This window comes from Aspergillus fijiensis (genome assembly GCF_003184825.1).
Source record: "Aspergillus fijiensis CBS 313.89 unplaced genomic scaffold BO72scaffold_52, whole genome shotgun sequence".
NCBI lineage: Eukaryota > Fungi > Ascomycota > Eurotiomycetes > Eurotiales > Aspergillaceae > Aspergillus > Aspergillus fijiensis.
In genome coordinates this window covers 171,523-191,140 of record NW_024469028.1, presented here as the reverse complement: position 1 = coordinate 191,140, position 19,618 = coordinate 171,523, and the positions used below count along the sequence as shown (strand labels likewise).

Below are 19,618 nucleotides of genomic sequence, written 5' to 3'. Positions count from 1 at the left end.
GAAAATGTATCCCCATTCTATCTAAGCATCAATTACAATTTCTTCAGGTAGTCCATGTTTATGATATGTGGGTCCTCTTCAGTGAATAATCGGCCTATTGAACCCTAAAGCAGCAGTTTCAGCAACCATGTATGCCAGGAAGTCGGACCAAGACATCGACGTACAACAGTATTAAGTTGATATATCACGCCTGCGCCAAATCCTAACATACCCTATTATGTTCCTACCTGAAAGCAACTTTTGAGACACCTAGCCAGAAAGAGAAGCCCCCCTCCCCTCGTAAAATTACACATGCCCACATCACTTTGATGACTCACTTTATCAGATTTACCCCAAATCGATTTCTGTAGCCAAACAAACATATACGCCAGGAATGAACACGACCAGGAAATGGGAAATCTAAAATAGAAAAAACGAAAGAAAGAAAGAAAGAGGATCCATTCGATCACCACCAAGATATGGGTCCCAAGCCGGCCATTTGCATCGAACCCTGCCTAGCCGTTAATATATGATAATCCATCCCCCACGAGGCACGCAGATTTAAATCGATGGGAGTCAAAAGTGAAACGTACAATGATTGAATATGGTGGTTTCCGTTCGATCACGGCGGCGCCATCGCCTAGATCGGGGGCGTTGGGGATCTGATCATGCCACTCCTCCATCTCCACGCGGAAACGGACGACCTCTCCGACATCGAAATAAAATGTCGAGCCGTCTTCGTTCTCCCAGATCCAGACTTGATCTGCGTAGTCGCTATTTGTCCTTGAAGTTAGTATGTGGTGGGAGGTGGGGACGTTATTGGAGAGAGGATGGGGGCTGGGTATGAGGGAAGCAGAAGGCAAGGGGGGAGGACTTACAATCTGGCTCCGTCGAGGAGGAGATCGGGAGGGACGAGGATATCGTTGAAGAATTCTACACCGACTAGAAGGGAAAAAACCCATGTGTCAGAAGTGGAACCGGGCGTCAAGGCGAAGAGCATGGGCTATAGTCGAAAGGAGGCGGAGAGGGAGGGGGAAAAGCCCACTTTTGATGCCATGTTCAGTAGCACTCGAGATCTTTCCGAGCATGATCTCTCCCTTGAAGGGACGGAAGACGATGAGTCGGAATTTTACTGCCATCCGAGGTCAGAAAGGGAGCTTCTGCATGTTGAGGAAGAGGAGCCTTTACCGTTCACATTGACGAGTCCGGTTCCATGGCCGATAAGACCGTCCGAGGACTCGAGCAGGTCATAGAACCCAATGCACAGACCGATTTTTTGGATCACCTGTCCCATGAGGTTTTAGTTCATGTAGCATATATGCTTTGGACACTCGAGGCACGGGGTAGGGGTTGGCAAGGGTGAACTCACTTTATTGGCATACTTCTCGTTGATATTATCTTCGAGGGCCACAGCGCTGTACTTCGAGAAATCCTCGGGGGAGATCTGGATGAGATCAGAGACAGTGGTCTGTGGAAACCCGGTCAGTCGATGTTACTTTTAGGTCAAGCACAGTTACTGCAGTCAAGGAGAGCACATGGTTTTCAAGGAGACTGACAAGGATGAACATGCTGGGCGAGGATGCGCACACGGCGTGTTGGTGACGGAGCCCGGGAATTTTTTTTCTTTCGTCCCAATCGAGTAATAATTTAGGTAGGAGTACAAGACACGAGAACAAGTCAAAACCTCAGAGGATGATGGGACACAGTTCCATACCCCGTTTTTGCAGGTCGTTATCAAATTCTTCTCATGGAACTAAACAGATTCACCCCTCCGACGCCATGTCAGGGCATGTAAAGATCACGACTCAAACAATATCCGATTAGCTGCATGCGATAAGATGCAATTCCCACCACTGGCAGGCGGCAGGTCGGCCTGAATTTTCTGCCTGAGGGCAAACCGCCGCCACCTCCGAGGCCGAGATCATATCACGTGACCCATTTGCAATTTGATGCGTCCTTCGGAACGGAAGAATCTCGGCGGCCACTGCAGCGAAAGGTCCCATCCGCCGCCGCCCATTTGGTTATAAGAAGTAGCGCCGAGCTCGACCTCGCCGCCGCTCTTAGATCCGAGAAAAAGAGAATGGCGTGCATGCTGGCTGTCTCTATCACCTTTGGAAGATTGATCGAGGCCTTTTCACCATGAACAACAATCCTCAGGGGTTCTCTTTTCCTCCGCCTCCCCCTCCTCCCCCTTCCTCCCAGCACCAGCACCCGCACCAGCACCAGCCGCACCAGTCGCCACACCAGCAACACCCGCATCCGCAACAGCAATACCACCATGGACACAACGCTGCTCCCTATGCAGCACAGTACAATGCGGGCTATGACGGTCAACAACGCGGCGGCCGCGCCCCCGGTGCACACTATCGAGGTCGGGGGAGAGGAGGCTACGGAAGCCATCACCGTGGCGGCGGTGGAGGGGGTGGACGTGGCGGCAGCCATTCCATGGCACCCGATTTGAATGCCAATCGGGGATATTCGCCTGCGGCTGTCGCGGCCACCGGTCCTGGGTCTGTCGGCGGCTACACACCGATGAATTACGCGGGATACACGCCTCAGCCTCACGCTCCCACTCCACAAGCAATTCCGACTCCCCAGTTCGCGCCTACGCGGTCGCCCAATCTCCAGCATCGTACTACAGCTGCACCATCCTTCAACCCGCCCCAACCGTACGTCCCAGCGCGCGGAGCACACGTTCCTACTCCGTCTCAAACCCAACAGAACTACCCTGTGGCCGCTGCACAACCTGCTCCTACATACCCTCCCACCGTACCTTCTCACAACCATGCTGCGCAAACGGTCCAGCCCCCACTCATGGGGCCGCCTATGCGCTGGGGATTTGACAATTTGGGATCGACGGGAAGCTTTTCCGGAGGGCAACGCGGGCACCAGCGAGGTGGACGCGCCTTCAACCACAACCATCACAATGTCCAACCAGATAAGCAAAGGAACCACGGCAATAAACGGGACCATAACTCGGCTTTTGGGCGCCGACCTCAGACAAGTGCGCCTCGAGTTGTGGCACCACCACCGGTCCCTAGTTTTGGAAACCCTCTGCTGCCCTCCAAACCACCTCCAACGGCTGACGCCGCTCGAAAGCCAAAGAAGAAGAAGAGAAAGCATAACCAACTTGGTTTGACGCCGAAAACGGAATACCATGAGTCTAGTGAAGAGGAAGACGGCGTGGATGAGGAGGCACGGCTGGCCGCGGAAGGAGGGGCAGCGAGCGCTTCTGCGCCTCTGCAATTTACCTACAGGGGACGAACTTCGACGTTACAGTCGCCTGAGGACATCAAAGCGTGGATCGAAGAACGGAAGAAGCGCTTTCCGACCCAGGCGAGAGTCGAAGAGAAGAAGACAGCCCTGGCGGAGGCTAAGAAGGCCCGAGAGGCGTTGCGGCAGAGGAGGTTGCAGCGACAGGAGCAGAAAGCCCCGCAGAAGGATTCAAAGAACCAGAAAGAGCGCGAGCAGCAGGGCCAAAAGGACGGGCAGAAGGATTCTAATGATCCTGTCGATATTGCTGCGAAGGCCAAGCTCAAAGCGGACAAGCTGCGGCGAAAATTGATTAGAGAAGAAAAGCGGGTCGCTAAAGCTGAAGCCGATGCTGAGAGGGCCCGTATAAAGGTGGAGGAACTCCAAAAGAGTTCAACAAGCACATCCGCCGATCAGGCTCAGCCTGTTGCCCCAAGAGAAACTGCCCCGGATCTTCTGATCAAGCCACCCGAGCCCACTACGCTACCAGCGGGTGCCCCAGCTGCGGAGCAGGTTTCTGCAAATGATGCAAACGCACAGGTTGCGGGAATTCAGGTCGACGACGGAGCCAGCGTATCGTCCCTAGACGACTCTGATAGCAGTGACTGGACATCTTCCAGCGGATCTGAATCATCTTCTGAGGGTTCTGATGACAGCGACGATGATGCTGCACCCGAGGAAGCCACATCCAAACGCGAAGGGCCGGAGCGAGTGCCACCGCCGGCTCGCGAACCGAAGAAGAAGGTATGCCGGCATTTTGCCCGTAATGGCCGTTGTTTGCATGGGAATCGGTGCAAGTTCTCGCATGAACTGCCCGAGCGAGGAGCCAAAACAAAACACGCGGAGCAAAAGGGACGAAAGGGACTTCTTCAAGCGGTAAGTGTTCTTTGTCGGACTCCCAAGTCCCGCACATCCCAACTAACAGGCACAATCATCAGCTTTTGGATCGTCAAAAAACCGAGGATGACCGTAAGGTGATGGAGGCAATTGTTTGGCTTGGCGAGAACGGCATGCTCGATACACCGAAGGAGCCAGCGGACAGCAACGGCGCGACATCTCTAGCCGAGGAGGTAAAAGCTGCGCCCGGAAATGAGGAGCGTCAGGAGGATGAGGAGGTGGCAGTGGTGTCCGCGAGTACGGCTCCCGGACAGGGGGCCGATGCCGCTGCTACTCCCACGACGGCATAGATGAAGATGACTGCATGACTTATAGTTAGACGTTATTTCCAGCGCCATTGCAGCGGTAATGCAATATACATACATTCATACACACTTCTCATGTTTACTATACAAAAAACAATTGGTAGACCACACTTGCTATGCCCGGTACGGGGGAGTATGGACTGACCGACTGACTGACTGACTGACGCCCGACACCATCCTGCCAAGTCCAGCAGCTGCTCTTCGCGGGTTTTCCCCACTGAGTCGGCTAGATCTCCTTAACGGAGCACCCTTTGGACTCTTCGCACCTGTATCTAGTAGGTTGTACGGAGTAGTTGCCCTACCGTACATCCTCCATGCTGTACCTGCCCTTGCAGTGACTGACCCACTCGGACACTCCGAACTGCGCGCCCGCGGTGGTGGGATATGGAAAAGGACGAAGGTAGATTCTATCTTCTCCTATTCCTCCGCTCCCGAAAATAGCCATGTGGCTTTCCTGGGTAAAGGCTATACGGAGTCCTCCTTTGTATGCCTTCGCACTTGCAAGCTCGATACGAGATGCGATGCTCGGACGCATAAGACCTGTCTGTGTCTGTTGGGATGGTTGTCATTGTCAGTGCCCAGTGGGCGAGGAGGCCTGATTTTTTGGCGGGAGAGCGTCCCGGAAAAGGGAGGGAAAGCGGATCAGATGTCGCGGGCGTTGAGCACGGAGGGAGGGGGGCCCTCCTTTCAGGAAGGGAGTTACTTCGGATATCATCATGATCATCATCATCTGCCTTTTTATTTAATGAGAGGAGACTGGTGCGGGGAGGCAAGTTGTTTAGTTTGGTACGAGCGTTAAAAAGACGGACGGGAAGTCGGATTCGTGCCATGCGGACGCTCCTTTACCAATTTCGGGTGCGATGGAAGTGGACGGGCGAATCGTTGCTGGAGCGGCCAGGTGGCTGATCTATGCAATGCGACTCATCTTGAGGAGCCCAAGATTGTACAGTACTACCTACAGGACTCCATGACTGTAGACTTTCTGCAATCTACAATCGAGCTGAAGTCGAAAGTAAGTCAAGTCAACCTAACGCATTGCGATGAGATGGGATCAAAGTCTCGATCATGTCTCACTCTTAATCGAGGGTCGAGGGCTGTTGAGGGCCAGGCTTCTTAGGTTAGACTGCTTTGACCCTTTTTTTTTTTAATATATCGATTACAAGATCGGCTATGGTTCAGATATTTCTACTCGGTATGTAAGATAAGATACCCTACCGAAGGTGACATCCATCACCATTCGCCCAAAATAAGTCACAGCCATGTGTGTGCAACCAATGCGAACCACGGAAGCATCATGGATGGCCACATTCCAGCCAGTCCAGCTGAGATGGCGATTTCAGTTCGGAAATTCCGCCCGAGCACCCTCAGAACCCTCCGAACCAGCGTTGATTCCGTACCCTTGCCGGTCACGGTACCGTATCGTACCCAGAAGTAAGGTACCAGGCACCGCCCAATGGGATGGGGACGGTGGGCAAGCGGCTAGCAAACCTTGCGCGTGGAGTGGAGACTCGCCGAGGGTTCAAAAAAATCAAAATGATGTTTTTTAATCTTACAGCCACTAAACTGATCAAATCAACGGTGACTTAACGACGGAGGGTCCACTTCTCCTAGTGTCCAGACTCCAGACTCGAGACTCACTCACTCTACGGGACGGAGTAGGGTCCATTGCTGAGAAAGCAGACTTGGTAGGACAGAACCACAACAATCTCAGTCTAGATCCCAATCTTCTGACTGAGGGGGTTCTATCAACTTTTTCCTTCATGAATATACTTACTGTACGGAGTATCGTACGGATAGTGAGTCGTGATTCCGTGGTAGCTCAGGGTTTTCCTAGTACTAGGTACTATTCTTAGGGGGAGTATCTAAGCTCAATAAGGACAAGAGAACTGCAACCAACCATGGCGGACTCTCGATCTATTGATGATTTGACTTTCCACTTTCATCGCCACGGACCGGAGGGGGGCAAAGACTGGGGACTTGGGGACTCATGGAGACTTGGGGACACCCAATGCAGGCTAGTTTTGTAGGGGATGGTCCGGTACGCTAAAATCAGGTCGACAAACACAGTCCCAAACTACTCGTGCTTTGCCTGGCTGTCAATTGCTTTGCTGCATTGATCGGATCTGTTTATTAGTCCTTGGCCTTCCTCTCTCTCCTCCTTTTCCTTCCTTTCTTTTCTTTCTTCCTTTTCTCTCCCTTCCTTCCTTCCTTCCCTTCTTGTGCGACAGCCAAGTTCTTGCTTCCCTCCTCCGTTCATCAGCTCGTGTCTACTACTCACCCGGTTCACTCTTTTCTGACCGTCTGACTCCAAGTCGCATCTCACTCACTTTCACTCTTTATCCCCAATTCATCCCATCTCATCCTTCGGTCTTGCATCGATAAATATCCCTTTCGGATTATATCAGATTCCATTGTCTATCTTAATCCCTCGCCCCGTATACACTTATCAAGATGCGTTCTATGCTCTGCCTTGCGCTCGGCGCCATTGCTACTCTCGCCAATGCGGCCAGCAACCCCTTCAACGTTCCCGAGGGTGGCTACACCTTCACGGCCGGATCCCCGACTACTCTGACTTGGGATGCCAACTCCAATGGAACCGTCAGCCTGAGACTCCAGTGGGGCGCCGTCTTCACCACCTCCTCCGGTGACAGCCTTGCCGGTGAGTATTCGCGGCCGCACCAATCGTTTACTACCAAGTATTGACTCCCTGTAGCGGGCGTTGCCAACTCCGGTAGCTTTACCTGGACTCCTTCCGCCAGCCTGGTCAGCAGATCCGATTACGCGATCGAGATCATCAATGATGAGGACACGGATGACATCAACTACACTCCCCGCTTCTCCATCGCCGGTGTCACCGGCGTTGTGTCCACCTCGACGGTCAAGTCGACGACTTCCAGCTCCTCGACCACTTCCTCTTCTTCCAGCGAGAAGACCACTGGCACCGCCACCACTCTGTCGACCGTGACCAGCACTGGCGCCGTCTCTTCTACTTCTTCGGGTTCTAACTCCACCGCTGCGACTGCCTCCAAGACTTCCACCGCGTCCTCTTCCTCTGGCTCGTCCAGCACTTCGGGCACCACCTCTGCCACGGCCTCTAGCACCTTTGCCCCCGCCAACGCCGGCGTGGTCAACCGGGCGTCCACTGGCATGCTTGCGTTGATTGTTGCCGCTATCGCTCTGGTCTAGAGGGCGGTCGAGAAGGAGAACCATTATCGATCATGGTTGACTTATACATGACTCTTTTTCGCTTCTAGTACATAGCTTTTGAGCGCCTTCTTTCACGCTTTGACCATTTTCACTTCTCACACCCCTGTTTTTCTACCCCACAACTTTTCCTCCACTGCAAGATGTCATTGTCAAGCAATTCTCGAGTCAGAGAACCTCTTCTGATATGGGACGATGCTGTGGTATTTTCATTTTATAATTATCACTCCACTGTTATACTCCGGTTGGGCGGAGCTAATGGTTTTGAACGTCGATTTGTATGGTACGAGGATGTAGATATGGATACTGTAATGAATGACACCGGTCTTCTTCAAGATGAGCACGTTCGAGAGGCAGCTGTCACGAGGGATTATCCCCGGGGGAGGCGTTTGCAGGAATGTAGGTGACAGGCAGGATACCTCGGTAACGGCGTCGTGCCGCAACCTGCCGGGGCATGCGGTGTACCTGCGTCACCTGCCGACAGTCCACCAATCCCCGCATGGTAGGCAACCAAGCATCACAATGCCAGTCTATTTGCTATATAGTACATGCTATAGTGTATGTAAGCTGACCCTAGGCGGGGTGGGGCTACCAGCACCAGCACCAGCAGTTAAATACGGAGCTCCGTACGGATTTTACCTATCCCACCCTCCACAAGAAGGAACCTGGGAGGGAAACTGGCAGACGGCAAGAGGAAACAAAGAAATGAACAATAGGATGATAGAGAAAATAGAACGGAGCCTCCAGGACCAGCGCCCACCAGAAGCAATTACTCAGTCAGTGTACTACGCCTAGTTCCATTGGTGGACGCCTGGAGGGTAGATCATTTCAATAATTGACTATTATTATACTCGAGTAGAGAGTAAACAAATCAGACCGTTAAAACGCTCGGGTTCTTCCATCTGAATGGCTGGTGGGCCTCAAACCGGAAATTAAAGCGCTCTCGGGCCCGGAGGGGAGGGGCTGAGCTCTGTGAGTGTGATGTATTTTGACATACCGTACGTGTACAGTAATCACTCCATAGACAAGATGGGTATCGCAGCGGTACGGACTTACGGTATGTAATTTTACCTCTTTACACGGTCACGGTGGTTGGTGACTTTCCTCGCACGATGGATGTATGTACCTTATAATAGAGTACGTAGCTATTGATGATTCAGATATGGGAGGCAGCAGCAAGCAACAGAACTCAAGCTTTGGGGGGAGGATTGAACTGGTGGAGAAAGCGAGCGAGCGAGGACACGAGCCCACCTCTTCTGTGTGGAACTGGTATCTATCTCCGAGGCCATCATTTCCCCCACCTGACTTATATACACCCCATTCTAACCGAATCCAGCTCGTTCCTCCATCTAGTCGTTCTCCTATTTGCCCGAAAGTCCGCCGCTAGCTTTGTAAGTTTATCTCATTTCCTCCGAGGTCCCTTTCCTTCCAAATGTTAATTGAATTTACGAAGTAGTGGTTGCTCAAGCGTTTGTCCATCGGACTGGGATTATGGTTCTACGCTGATTGACTTACTGGTTGGCTTCAAGCACAAGGGGATCAGTGGACGTCTTCCTGGAAGAGCAAGATCCACCTACCGTTCTGACTGAGCATGACCATGGCTACTGCTAAGAGATGCTCGGTTACAATCAGCAGGCTCTAGTCAAGCTAGGGCGTGATTTAGTCTGCTATGACTCTATGAGCCCTTAGTGCTGTAGTATTCCGTATAGTGGTTCGATCTCTAGGGCAAAGGGGTGGATCGGATCCCTCTAATAAAAGATGAATTATGAATGCCATTGCCGACGGCCTCCAAATCCCCCCACGCTACCTACCTACCTACCTACTTTCGCATCTAGCACTATTGATGCCTGAAGCGGTCCCATTGGAAAAAGCTTAGCTCGGTTACACGGGCTTAGCTCTGGTTAAATTAGTTCTAGTTTACTGCGGTTGTTCGTGGTTCGTCGAACCAACTACTTACTACCTTAGGTGGGCAATGCTCCTCTTGGACTCTAGTTAGCCATACTATCGTGCGCATGAGGGGTGTTTCTTGCATATGATGGCGCCTTCGGTTTGCTGGCTGGTGGGGTGCGTGGTTGGCGAGGAACGGAGGTACGGTTTGAATACCGTTTCTCATGGTTTGGCAGTATTGCAGGTGGGTCTGTGCCATTGCTTTTCGCTGGTCTGGATGGGTATACAGATGCGAGATTGAGAAAGGAAAAAAGGAAAGAAAGAAAGAAAGAAACGCTTGTTCGTTCTTGTAGGGTCGATGCAGACAGGGAAAGTATTACGTTTAGCTTTGCCGGTTTCCTTGTGCATACTGTGGTCTGTGGATGCACGAGGGAGACTCGATCGATTGAGCACTACGTATTGGGCGGTGCGTTCGAGACAGGTGGTCTAGGAGCCTAGGGTTTAGGACAAGAGAAGGATTGAAGAGTGAGCTTGCCGTAGTAGTAAGGAGACATTTGACTGCATTCTTGTTTCTTGTGCTTTGTAACTTATGATAGGTTGTGGGTTGGTAACGGTTCTTATATTGACTACTTAGGGTGCGCATAAGCATGGATGGTGGAAGCTCGGAGGCAACTCATCGCATGATAGAATCCCTGGGGCTGTTCTAATACACAGGGAGAACAATGGGGTTCCTGTCAGAAAGGAGGATCGAATTGTCCAGCACACTGTAGAGGAAAATATATAGGATAAGAGGATGTAGGTAGAATGTGATGAGAACGGCAGGAGGTATGACCACAAAATTTGATCACCACAACCTAAAACAGCAGAATTGCCTAATCTTTTGCATTGCCCATGCATCTTTCCCCGCATAGGGAGCGAGTTGACCCCCGAATCAACAAAAATAATGGCCAATTCCTTCCAGGGACGTAGATTCTACTGCCAAAAGAAATGTCCCGAGGGAGGTTCGAACTCCCGGCCTTGGGATATCAAGGAAGTTGAAGCTTCCATGTCATACTGCGTATGAGACCCACGTGATAACCAACTACACCATCGAGACAACTTGTTGGAAAGCGTCAAGTCATTTATGCCTATATACAGACACCGTGCTCCGCCACGGAAAGATCTCTTACTTGCAATAAGCTTGCATCCCGCGGCGGACAATTAACACCGACTACAGGCACTAAATTAAAGGTTGTAAATTACATGATTGAGAGATCGTCTATTGGCACAATGTGATAATCCATTCCGGGAAGTCCAGGTTACGCTTCCTTCGAGCAACGGGATGATCCATAAGCTGTACAGGCTCTATCAAGTGTCTCAAGCACTACCAACAGGAGCCGCGCTTGTGGCACCGCGACTCGCCAGTGTCGTTTGCTGTTCTTGCTGTGGCTGCGCTGCCTTGGGGCGCCATTTGGCCAGCACCTTGCCAGCAGCGGGGCGTGATTCCTCATCTGCGTTGCGACAAATTAGCTTAAAAGACGAACAGGTAGCGAAGAACACGGAACGTACAGGTCTCGTATACATGCTCCAAGGCATTAAGACATACCTCGCGGGCCGGTGGTCGAAACATGATTAGATACCTGGTGACGGTCAGCATAAAGGGTCCCCGAGTTTCCCAGCAGTTGACCTACAGTAGTGATTGAACGCATAGATTGACACGCTCGGGGTCCTTGGCAAGACTAGCGACCCGCTGTGTGATGGGTATTGTCACCTCCGGAATCTCACTCAAGAAGCGGATGAAGATCTTGGTGTCTCGTGAATCGATATATGGCAAGAACCCATCCAAGAGTCTCAGGACCCAGTGGTCATAAAACAGCGGTACAGTAGCTTCCTCGTCCTCTGGCCTCCGCTGCGAGGCAGTGAACTGCATCTGTACCCGGTCATTGTACCACTCTTCGTTCAACCACATGATGCCCACATTCACCCGGCCCCGGAAGTCCTCCAAGATGTACCGATATAGAGTCTCCCGGATTGTATTAGAGATCGTTGCCTTGCCTCGACTCGATGCGTCTTGTCCGAATTTCCCTGTCCCCGTTTCCAGGCCTGCTGGAGCTCTTGTGGCGAGTCGGGTGAGTAGAGTGACCCAAGCGTCTCGATCGAAGGTGCTACCGGCCAATCGAGCAAATCCCGGCTGCTGCTGATTCTTTCCCTTCGCCGGATTCGAGGCGACTGCACTAGACGCTAGCATACCGAATACTCTCCCGACAGCACTGCGACCAACTTCTGCAGCCTCGGCCTCTGATAGTGGGGGGGGCTGAGGTAAGACGAACGGTCCCAATGAGACAAGATCTGGCTGAATTTCTGCTACTTCGGCCGCCACAGCATCCGCCTGCTCGCGCGTCGGTTCTGCAACGTCCATAGGTTGGTACTCTGGCTCGTAATCGTCGTCGTCGTCGGCAGCCGCTGCCGCCGCCGGAGCCTGCGCGGCCTGTCGCTTCTGAATTGTCTCGTAACGCATGCGAATGGCCTATTGCCGGGTCAGTATATTGCTTCTACGTCCTGACGTCTTGACCTACATCGATAGACTGGGTCAACGCCGACTGATCCACTCGAGCGAGAATGGGAACGACGATGTTGACAAGGAGATCTGGAGGTAGTTGCTTGACATCAAAGCGTGAAGCTTCAGCATCCTCCGTCAGGGTAAAGAGCTGCGAGTAACTGGTTGGGCCAGGAGGAAGTGGCGGGATTTTGACCAAGGGCGGCGTCTCTGCGTCGAGTTTCGTTCGTTTCGTTTTGTCAAGCCCGTCCGTGGGTTCGGCAGGTGGTCCACGTTTCCTTGTTGCGTCGTCGACGGTCTCGAGGCGTGAGTTCTTCAGCCGATCGACGTGCTGTTCCATCTTACGAAAAAATGGATGGTTGGCATTCCTAGACAGTCTTCAGCACATAGTACAGGTTGACCGTACATCCTTGTCTCACCTCTTCATTATATGTTCGAGAACGGCCCTGGCGGTTCTTTCCATCGATTTGACTCCGACCCGGACAGCGGGAGTTATGGGTGGGCGTACTTGTCTCGCAGGGAAGAAATTCATGATCGCATTGATGATTTTGTTGCCGATGGACTGTCGACTGCGGATGAGGACTGCCAGGCAGTTCAGCGTTGCGTTCACGAGGATGGGATCGCTGCGGAGACATTAGCAACATTCCCAGAAGTTCCCAGTTCTCGGTCAAGAGAAAGTACCTCGATTCTTCCTGCAGAGCAGACAGAAGTCTATCCAGAAGTCCAGAGGCTTCTGCCTCGAGGTTAGGAAGTGACAAAACGGGATGATTGCGAGGCACGATAGCCAAGGAGGTTTCGTTCTGGTCAGGTCGCTAGGCAAGAAAGGAACAACCATTAACTTTCAGATCGCACAAAACACCTCTGACCGGATCCTGTGTACGTACTCTAGGGTCCGCAATCGGTCCATGGGTCTGCACTTGAACCACGCGTTGAACGAACTTGATGCAACAGATCTTGACCTGCGAAGGAAAGGAGTCCCATCGCCGCAGGATACCTTGTTTGATAGCGGTCATATTCTCCCACATGGCTCCATCTCGCGGATGGTTTATACTGCAGCATTGAAGTGTTAGTGGTTGCGCCTAACAAGAAAGACAATTTAGGCATCACGTCTGCTTCATGCGAGCGTCTACGAAGGCTTTGTTTCCCAGGGAGGGGGGGGTCTCGGGGCAGTGAACAACAAGCAAACGCCGGTGACCTACATATGCCTAAACACCAACGGATACAGACTGGCAGCACTCTGCACTATATGTTTCAAGACCAAGGGATCTCCTTCCGGTAACTCCAGTATCTCGCGCTGCGCCTGTAGGACGTTGGCGGCCAGCTGCTCCTTCTGCGTCGAAGCCAGCGCCGGGCTAGAAAATGTTTCGGCCAGGAACTCCGCGCCCCATCTCCGCAATTCTAGTCGCGCACGCGATCCGATTATAGGAAGAACACCGTTCACGATCTGGGGGTAGAAGGCGGCATCGCCCAGAACGAGATTGCGGGCAGCATTAAGCTGCGCGATCTGATCGACGAGGTGATCGGCCGATTGAGCCATTACGACTCCGTTCAGCGGCCGGTGGAAACGGCCTGGCAGAAGACGGGCGAGCGAGGCGGGGTTGGCAGATTCAATGCTGATTGTCACCGGTCAAAGCTGTCTACGCAGGGAAGTTAGGTGCCAAGGCACGGAGCTTATAACACGGCCGCGACGACTATTTGTCCCCGAGACACATACGAGGCGTAGAGAACGTCGGAAATGGTCGCTGAGAGAGACGTATGCAAGAGATCCCGGGTCGATTGAAGAGATGAGAATTGCTGGCGAGATCAAAGGTGGATGGCGGTGGGGGGGGGGGGGGAACGAGGAGAGGAGAGGAGAGGAGAGGAGGTTAAACGCGGAACTGAATTGATTGTATGAAGAAGCCGAGACCCAGACAAAGCCAGGCAAAGTCACGCTCCTCCCAGTCACGTGTCATGCCTCCCGCTCATGGCAGCTGGCAATCATCACATCATACAATGATAACGTGCACTGCCTGCAAAATAAACATTCTGTTCTATGTCTTTTGGGGGCTGCTGTGAGAATAATGCTTGAGGATCACATATGACCTGTCAGGTCATGCATACTGACTTGATCAAAAAGGCCAGTTGACGTACTCTAAGAGGCGAGGCAGCCAATCGTACTATATATTTTTAGTACAAGATACTACACAGCATTCAGGGAAGTCATACCCAACATACGCTAGTACTACGTGGATATAGACGGTCAGTATGGGAACCCAAATACGGTGAGCCCTGCTCATATAACAATCAAATAAGATCAAAACCCACCGACATAATTGTCTTCTATAGTAGTGTATCCCCCCGCAGCGACGGACAACTGGTCCAGCCGGCCAGGAACGCCAAGCCCGGCGGCATCCCATCCAATTTCTGGAGGAATCCAGACTGTCATCCAATCTTTCGGCCTTTAACGATCGGATCGTCTCTCGTTCCTCTTTCCTTCATACCCTTACAACCCCGATCCATCCGGTGATAACTCAAGACCGAAGCACTCTTGTCAAAATGGCCTCTGGAATGTATGTTCTCCCTTTCCCCCCCCGCCATTCCCTCTCTTCCAAATGCGACAGTCAACTCAACCCAACCCCGGCAATCATGCCACCGTCTCGCCGCGAATTCACGAAACCGCTTCATGAGAGCACAGTCAGAACATACTGACACCGATTCCTGCCGTTTACAGCTTCAACTCCACCTACTACGGCAAGGACTACCGCGCCGGAGCCGCCCTCCTGCGTGCCCGCCGGCCCTACCTCGTCAAGAACGCCATTACCGGCCTGTGCCTCGTCGGATTCACCATTGGTGTCTGTATGTTCATCCACAGGTCCTCCCTCGTGCTTGCACCAGTCTCCCATTGATCTCCAAGGAGCTGGAGCTAACCATCAACCTCCCAATTTCTCCAGATGCCTACACCATCCGCGCCGTCGGCCAGGATGAGTTCTCCGACGTCAAGGTCCCCGAGACCCCCGCCAAGCCCCAGCAGAAGCAATAGACGGATGTCCACAGACATCCCTTCCTCTTCTCCTGCTTGGATGCAATTGGTTGCAATCGCTTGAACTGTTGGGTGCTATCGTCGCAGAGAAGAAATAACGGAGCGTGGGGTCGTGGAGTTGTATGGTAATCTTCCTTTGCGCGTGGGGCTATCATCATCCGGGCCCGGGTTGGCTGTGCTTGGATTGGCTTCGCCTAATTTCAAAGGACTCATATACATACCATACACCGAAGCCTGGTTGCCCGCCGGAAGATGGTGTATATCCCTCGCACTACTGGTACGACTCCACGGATAACCGCAAGCGATTGAAGCCCGGCCAGTTGTCAGATCAAGTTCAAGATTATTCGGTATACCGCAGATCAAGTGACAGGCCCACCAAAGATACGTTCAAAAAGCAGGAGTGCTTCCGCAAATCTTTCCCGCTTGTCATTGACACTCATCTCTGCTCATTTATTCCCCCTCAAAGTTTAGCTTCTGTTTTATGATATAGGTTTTATGTGTATATTATCCAATCCTGAATCGGTGTTTCCGTCTGCGCTCTTGCCTCAGCAGGTAACAATGTAGGCTTTTTTATACAATCGAGCCGCTCCACACTATGATGAAGTGAAGCTGCACAGCTAGTTTGGCTTATGTCGTCGATCAAATACAGGTTATGATGAAACATCTAGTACACAAGGGATCACTTTCATCGTCCCGGATACTCTATCTGCTACATGAACAACAAGCAACAACCCTTCCCTACTCGGTTCTCAGAACACGAGGGCCCTTCTTCTTGGTCGCACGCTTGCGCTTGTGGCCGCGGTCAAATGCGACTGCGTTGCTGTGGTCTCGGTTCAGGTTGTCCAAATCCTTGACCTTGTAAATACGGATGATCCAGTTCTCACTGGTGAAGGCCTCCTCGAGGGTGGACAGCTGGGGTCCCTCCGCCGGGAGCTTCGCACCACGGACACGGTCCACGGCCTGACCGCCCTGGAACATGGTGTGGTAGTTGTAATAGGACATTTTGTACCTAGCTCATCGTTAGTGTTTGCTCCCAATCCCAGAGAAGGATATCCTTACATCAAGCTGTTGCGCATGGTAGGTGTGGCTTGATCATCTACACGGTATTCACCGCGAGCAGTGAAGAAGTCACGCTCCTTGACCTCATCCGGCCAAATACCTTCGGCGATACGAACCATCCACAGGAACTTGTTGATATCGTCACCGGAGTAGCCCAGCAATCCACCGAAAACCACCAGGACGTAGTCGACATCGTGCTGCCGAAGAATGGGGTAGCTGACCTCCTCCCGGGAGCTCATCGCCTTTCCAACGGTGGCAATGTGGGTGTTGTTCCAGGTGTTGTTGTCAACGAGAGTGGGGCGGTCAGCCATACCACCGATTTGATAGCCATAATCCCACCAGGACATGACCTTGGCATTGTGCGGAGTGTTCTGGCGGAGCCAGTAGTAGGCCTCGCGGTAGTCGTCGATGATGTGCTGGCTGCCATCCGGCATCCGGCTGGCCAGAACCACGGATGGGGAAGAGTAGGCGTTCGAAGTGACCCAGGTGCAGTGCGCGACGAACAGGAGAAGATAAATAATCGCGGACGATGTCACCACCAGCTTCGAGAGGTAGGATGTGACTCCAACGTCCGGCTTTCTTGCAGAACGGAGGGGCTCCGATGAGGTGTCCTCAACAACCTTCGCCTTGGGGTTGGGGCCTGGGCTGGCAAGAACGTAGGTATCAAGAATAGTGGAAAGAGCCAGGGCAGCAGCGACACAGACGATAGGGGTCAGCGTCAGCATCAGACGAACCATGACACCAGCAAAGTAACTGGCAAGAACGGAGTAGATGATGACGAAGACGTGCTCGTCCTTGAGATCACGGAAGCACATGTAGACACCGGCTGGGAAAAGCCAGATCAAGAAGTTGAGATCGAAGAAGAATGCTGGCCAGGCGGTAGGCTGGTGCTCCGAGACCGATGCGATGATAGGAATATGAATCTTTGCGTAACCAGTATCCCACAGCGAGTAGAAGCGACCACTCCAGGGAGCAATGACTCCAGAGACAGTGAGGACAACAAGTCCCACAAATGCAGCGCCGAAAACGACAATGATCATGGTAGTCAGGAGTCTCTGGAAATGCTTGCCCGGAATGAAGCCTCGCACGAAGTCGGCAAATGCCACCAGTTGAAGCAAGCCGAAGATACCGAGAGCAGACATGTGGTCACTGTTCCGGATGGGCAAGAATCCAACGAAAGGAATTTGCATGCTTGCCAAAGTGCCCAAAGCATACCAGGTGGTGTAACTGATATAGATGCGCGAGCTGTATCTACCCATGCAAAGGAGAACGAAGACATGCAGGGGAATCAAGTTGGTGATGAAAACATACCCTCCCCAAGCCGACACCATGTAGCCGTAGAACAGGGCAGTCAATGCACCCCACATGATAGAGCCATTTTTGACAGCCTTGATCCACAGGAAGAAGGTGAAGACGAGCAAGAAAATGGCGATGGCCTCGTTGTCATAGCTGCCAGCAACCGAACGAGAGATATAGCCAGGGACGATGCCCATGAAAGCAGCCGCAAGCAGTCCGGCAGATGGCGATGTGGACATCTCACAAGTAAGGAAGTACATCGCCAAAGCAGTCAAGCCCGAAAATCCAGGAGCAAGCAAGACACAAATGTTACGGATGTCAACGGGGATGGTCAGGAATCGCAGAATGTGGTAGATCACGCCGCTAGTCACCATCAGGCCGGGATATAGTGTACCACCCGTAACACGTCCCAGAGGGTGCCAGGTTCCTAGAAAGTTCGACGGTGGTCAGACTTGAGGATTGCTTGTCCAAGGACTTCGCCATTGCATTCTCTTGGAACAACGGTCATTGTTGGTGATGAAGCAACTTACTGTCGTCAAACCAGTCCCAGAAGCTGTAGAAGCCATGTTGAACCAAGTATTTGGTTGCCCTGAAATTGAACCAAGGATCGACTAGTAGGCAAGACCATATCAGTGTCAATTCCAAGGCGATGGAGCCGGATATGATGTGCAATCGCGGGCCGCGGAGTGAGCTCAAGGTGAATGTCGGGTAATACTTCAATAGGTCGGTCGGTGTGGGAGTAACGTACATTCGTGAATAATACTTTCAAAGCCTAACGTAGAGGCAGTTAGCAACTTCAATCGTATCGGTTAAATCGGTGCCAATGGAGCTGGTGGTACATACGAATAACACTGAACAATCGACTGGACACAGCGGCAGCGGCAATAGTTCCCAGAATGATAATCCGCAGTAGACCGCGAGTGTTCCTGCCGGTGTTACCCTTTAGAAGGACATTGAGGGGCGATTCGGCCATAATGGCCAGGAAGTAAAAATCAAATTTCCAATTGGGAAAAGTGATAAGCGAGTGACTCTCGTCCTGCCCAGGCGGTTTGTTGAGAGCAAAGTTGAAAGGGAGAGAGACCGGGGGAGATGGAGTCGAGGCTGGAGCTTCGCAAGGTGGTCTCTTCTGGGGTCTTGGCACGCCAGGTACGTAAGTCGCAAGCCGCCCGTTGCGGTTTTGGGGAAACCTCCGATTGTCCCCGCACCGCATCATTATCATTGCCAGCCAGTCAGCCAGCCATATCGACGATCCCGCTTCTACTCCCCTACACCACCGGTTTTGATCTGCTGCGAGGGTCGTAGTGTCACAGAATCGAGTTGTCAAGAATGAACACCCCGCAACTTTCGCAAGAGCAGCTTGCTGCAGCGATTTCATCGGCCGCTACACCGTCCAAGCTCTTCGACATACTCTCCCCATACGAGGAAGAAGCATATCTCCTCTCCTTTCAAGATAACAGACAGGCAGAGCTTCTGAGCCAATTCTATGCCGCTTACTTCTTGTCTCATCTACTGACAGATCAAATGTAAGCACTCCGATGTCGATCATCGATCACTTGTCAGAATTCTCACATATCTATCAGTTACGAAGCCCGCTTTCTGACGAAGCGAATGCCACAAGACCTTTTACAGACAGACGACTCCCTGCAAAACTGCGTGGCATTACTGCGGGCAATTTGGCAGCACAAACATGAGTCCGTCTACACGATATTGAGAGAGTTGCCATGGCCTGATACACTGAAGCCGATAGTACAGAGTTATGACAGTAAGTGACGATACCTTACCAGAGCATGTAATAGTATTCTCCGAATGCTCTTGCTCACATGCTCGAAGCATATTTCCAGGAAAAGACGTTGCGAGAAGTAAGCAGGGCATATGAAACAATCAGACCTGCAACAGCTGCAAGCTACCTCGGTCTCGACCCCGCGGCCACAGAGCGAGGAGACCCAGCCACGATAGGAAAGCTCATGGCTCATGGATGGACCCAGGACGAACAAACCAGACTACTACACCCCAACACTGTCGTTGATGACTCTCAGCAAGATGAGCAGCTGTACAACGATCTAAGTGAAATAATGGCCTTGATTGGCAGTCGTCGTGGTTGAAACCCTGCGGATCACTAGGGGATCGATTCCTCACGAATGAGACCATAACGATAATACCCTCTAATGAAGACTAAAGGCTGGA

At 52.1% G+C, this 19,618-nt stretch overlaps 7 protein-coding genes and 1 non-coding gene across 8 annotated transcripts; 4 read left to right on the top strand and 4 right to left on the bottom strand.

The window, feature by feature from the left end:
• Positions 1–185: 185 nt before the first annotated feature.
• On the bottom strand, positions 186–1,798 carry BO72DRAFT_451042 (DNA-directed RNA polymerase III subunit RPC25). Its single transcript, XM_040945395.1, has 7 exons — positions 1,536–1,798; positions 1,349–1,447; positions 1,168–1,264; positions 1,025–1,111; positions 858–921; positions 573–753; positions 186–490 (listed from the first exon to the last, which is right to left on the bottom strand). The coding sequence occupies exons 1-7, from the start codon at positions 1,545–1,547 to the stop codon at positions 446–448; spliced, it is 585 nt and encodes a 194-aa protein (XP_040798144.1). The 5' UTR covers positions 1,548–1,798; the 3' UTR covers positions 186–445.
• Positions 1,799–1,995: 197 nt separating this feature from the next.
• On the top strand, positions 1,996–4,495 carry BO72DRAFT_451041 (CCCH zinc finger protein). The gene is made up of 2 exons (XM_040945394.1): positions 1,996–4,107; positions 4,170–4,495. The coding sequence occupies exons 1-2, from the start codon at positions 2,119–2,121 to the stop codon at positions 4,416–4,418; spliced, it is 2,238 nt and encodes a 745-aa protein (XP_040798143.1). The 5' UTR covers positions 1,996–2,118; the 3' UTR covers positions 4,419–4,495.
• A 2,274-nt stretch (positions 4,496–6,769) lies between these two features.
• On the top strand, positions 6,770–7,798 carry BO72DRAFT_216285 (GPI anchored serine-threonine rich family protein). Its single transcript, XM_040939728.1, has 2 exons — positions 6,770–7,092; positions 7,147–7,798. Exons 1-2 carry the CDS (start codon positions 6,885–6,887, stop codon positions 7,617–7,619), a joined length of 681 nt encoding a protein of 226 aa, XP_040798142.1. The 5' UTR covers positions 6,770–6,884; the 3' UTR covers positions 7,620–7,798.
• Positions 7,799–10,512: 2,714 nt separating this feature from the next.
• Positions 10,513–10,620, bottom strand: BO72DRAFT_t224. Its single transcript has one exon. It is a non-coding gene; the product is annotated as a tRNA-Met (tRNA).
• A 260-nt stretch (positions 10,621–10,880) lies between these two features.
• Positions 10,881–13,597, bottom strand: BO72DRAFT_461569 (RNA-processing protein PTA1; the record flags this gene model as incomplete). Its single annotated transcript, XM_040946528.1, has 8 exons — positions 10,881–11,014; positions 11,073–11,143; positions 11,195–12,030; positions 12,080–12,428; positions 12,480–12,683; positions 12,742–12,872; positions 12,945–13,110; positions 13,260–13,597. The coding sequence occupies 8 exons, from the start codon at positions 13,595–13,597 to the stop codon at positions 10,881–10,883; spliced, it is 2,229 nt and encodes a 742-aa protein (XP_040798141.1).
• A 701-nt stretch (positions 13,598–14,298) lies between these two features.
• Positions 14,299–15,500, top strand: BO72DRAFT_216162 (uncharacterized protein). The gene is made up of 4 exons (XM_040939727.1): positions 14,299–14,609; positions 14,771–14,895; positions 14,991–15,199; positions 15,286–15,500. Exons 1-3 carry the CDS (start codon positions 14,596–14,598, stop codon positions 15,077–15,079), a joined length of 228 nt encoding a protein of 75 aa, XP_040798140.1. The 5' UTR covers positions 14,299–14,595; the 3' UTR covers positions 15,080–15,199; positions 15,286–15,500.
• A 156-nt stretch (positions 15,501–15,656) lies between these two features.
• BO72DRAFT_435953 (dolichyl-diphosphooligosaccharide--protein glycosyltransferase subunit STT3) lies at positions 15,657–18,527 on the bottom strand. Its single transcript, XM_040943304.1, has 5 exons — positions 18,278–18,527; positions 18,183–18,206; positions 17,965–18,045; positions 16,139–17,861; positions 15,657–16,088 (listed from the first exon to the last, which is right to left on the bottom strand). The coding sequence occupies exons 1-5, from the start codon at positions 18,405–18,407 to the stop codon at positions 15,818–15,820; spliced, it is 2,229 nt and encodes a 742-aa protein (XP_040798139.1). The 5' UTR covers positions 18,408–18,527; the 3' UTR covers positions 15,657–15,817.
• A 101-nt stretch (positions 18,528–18,628) lies between these two features.
• On the top strand, positions 18,629–19,543 carry BO72DRAFT_216055 (CSN8/PSMD8/EIF3K family protein). Its single transcript, XM_040939726.1, has 3 exons — positions 18,629–18,957; positions 19,015–19,196; positions 19,265–19,543. The coding sequence occupies exons 1-3, from the start codon at positions 18,761–18,763 to the stop codon at positions 19,534–19,536; spliced, it is 651 nt and encodes a 216-aa protein (XP_040798138.1). The 5' UTR covers positions 18,629–18,760; the 3' UTR covers positions 19,537–19,543.
• Positions 19,544–19,618: the final 75 nt, after the last annotated feature.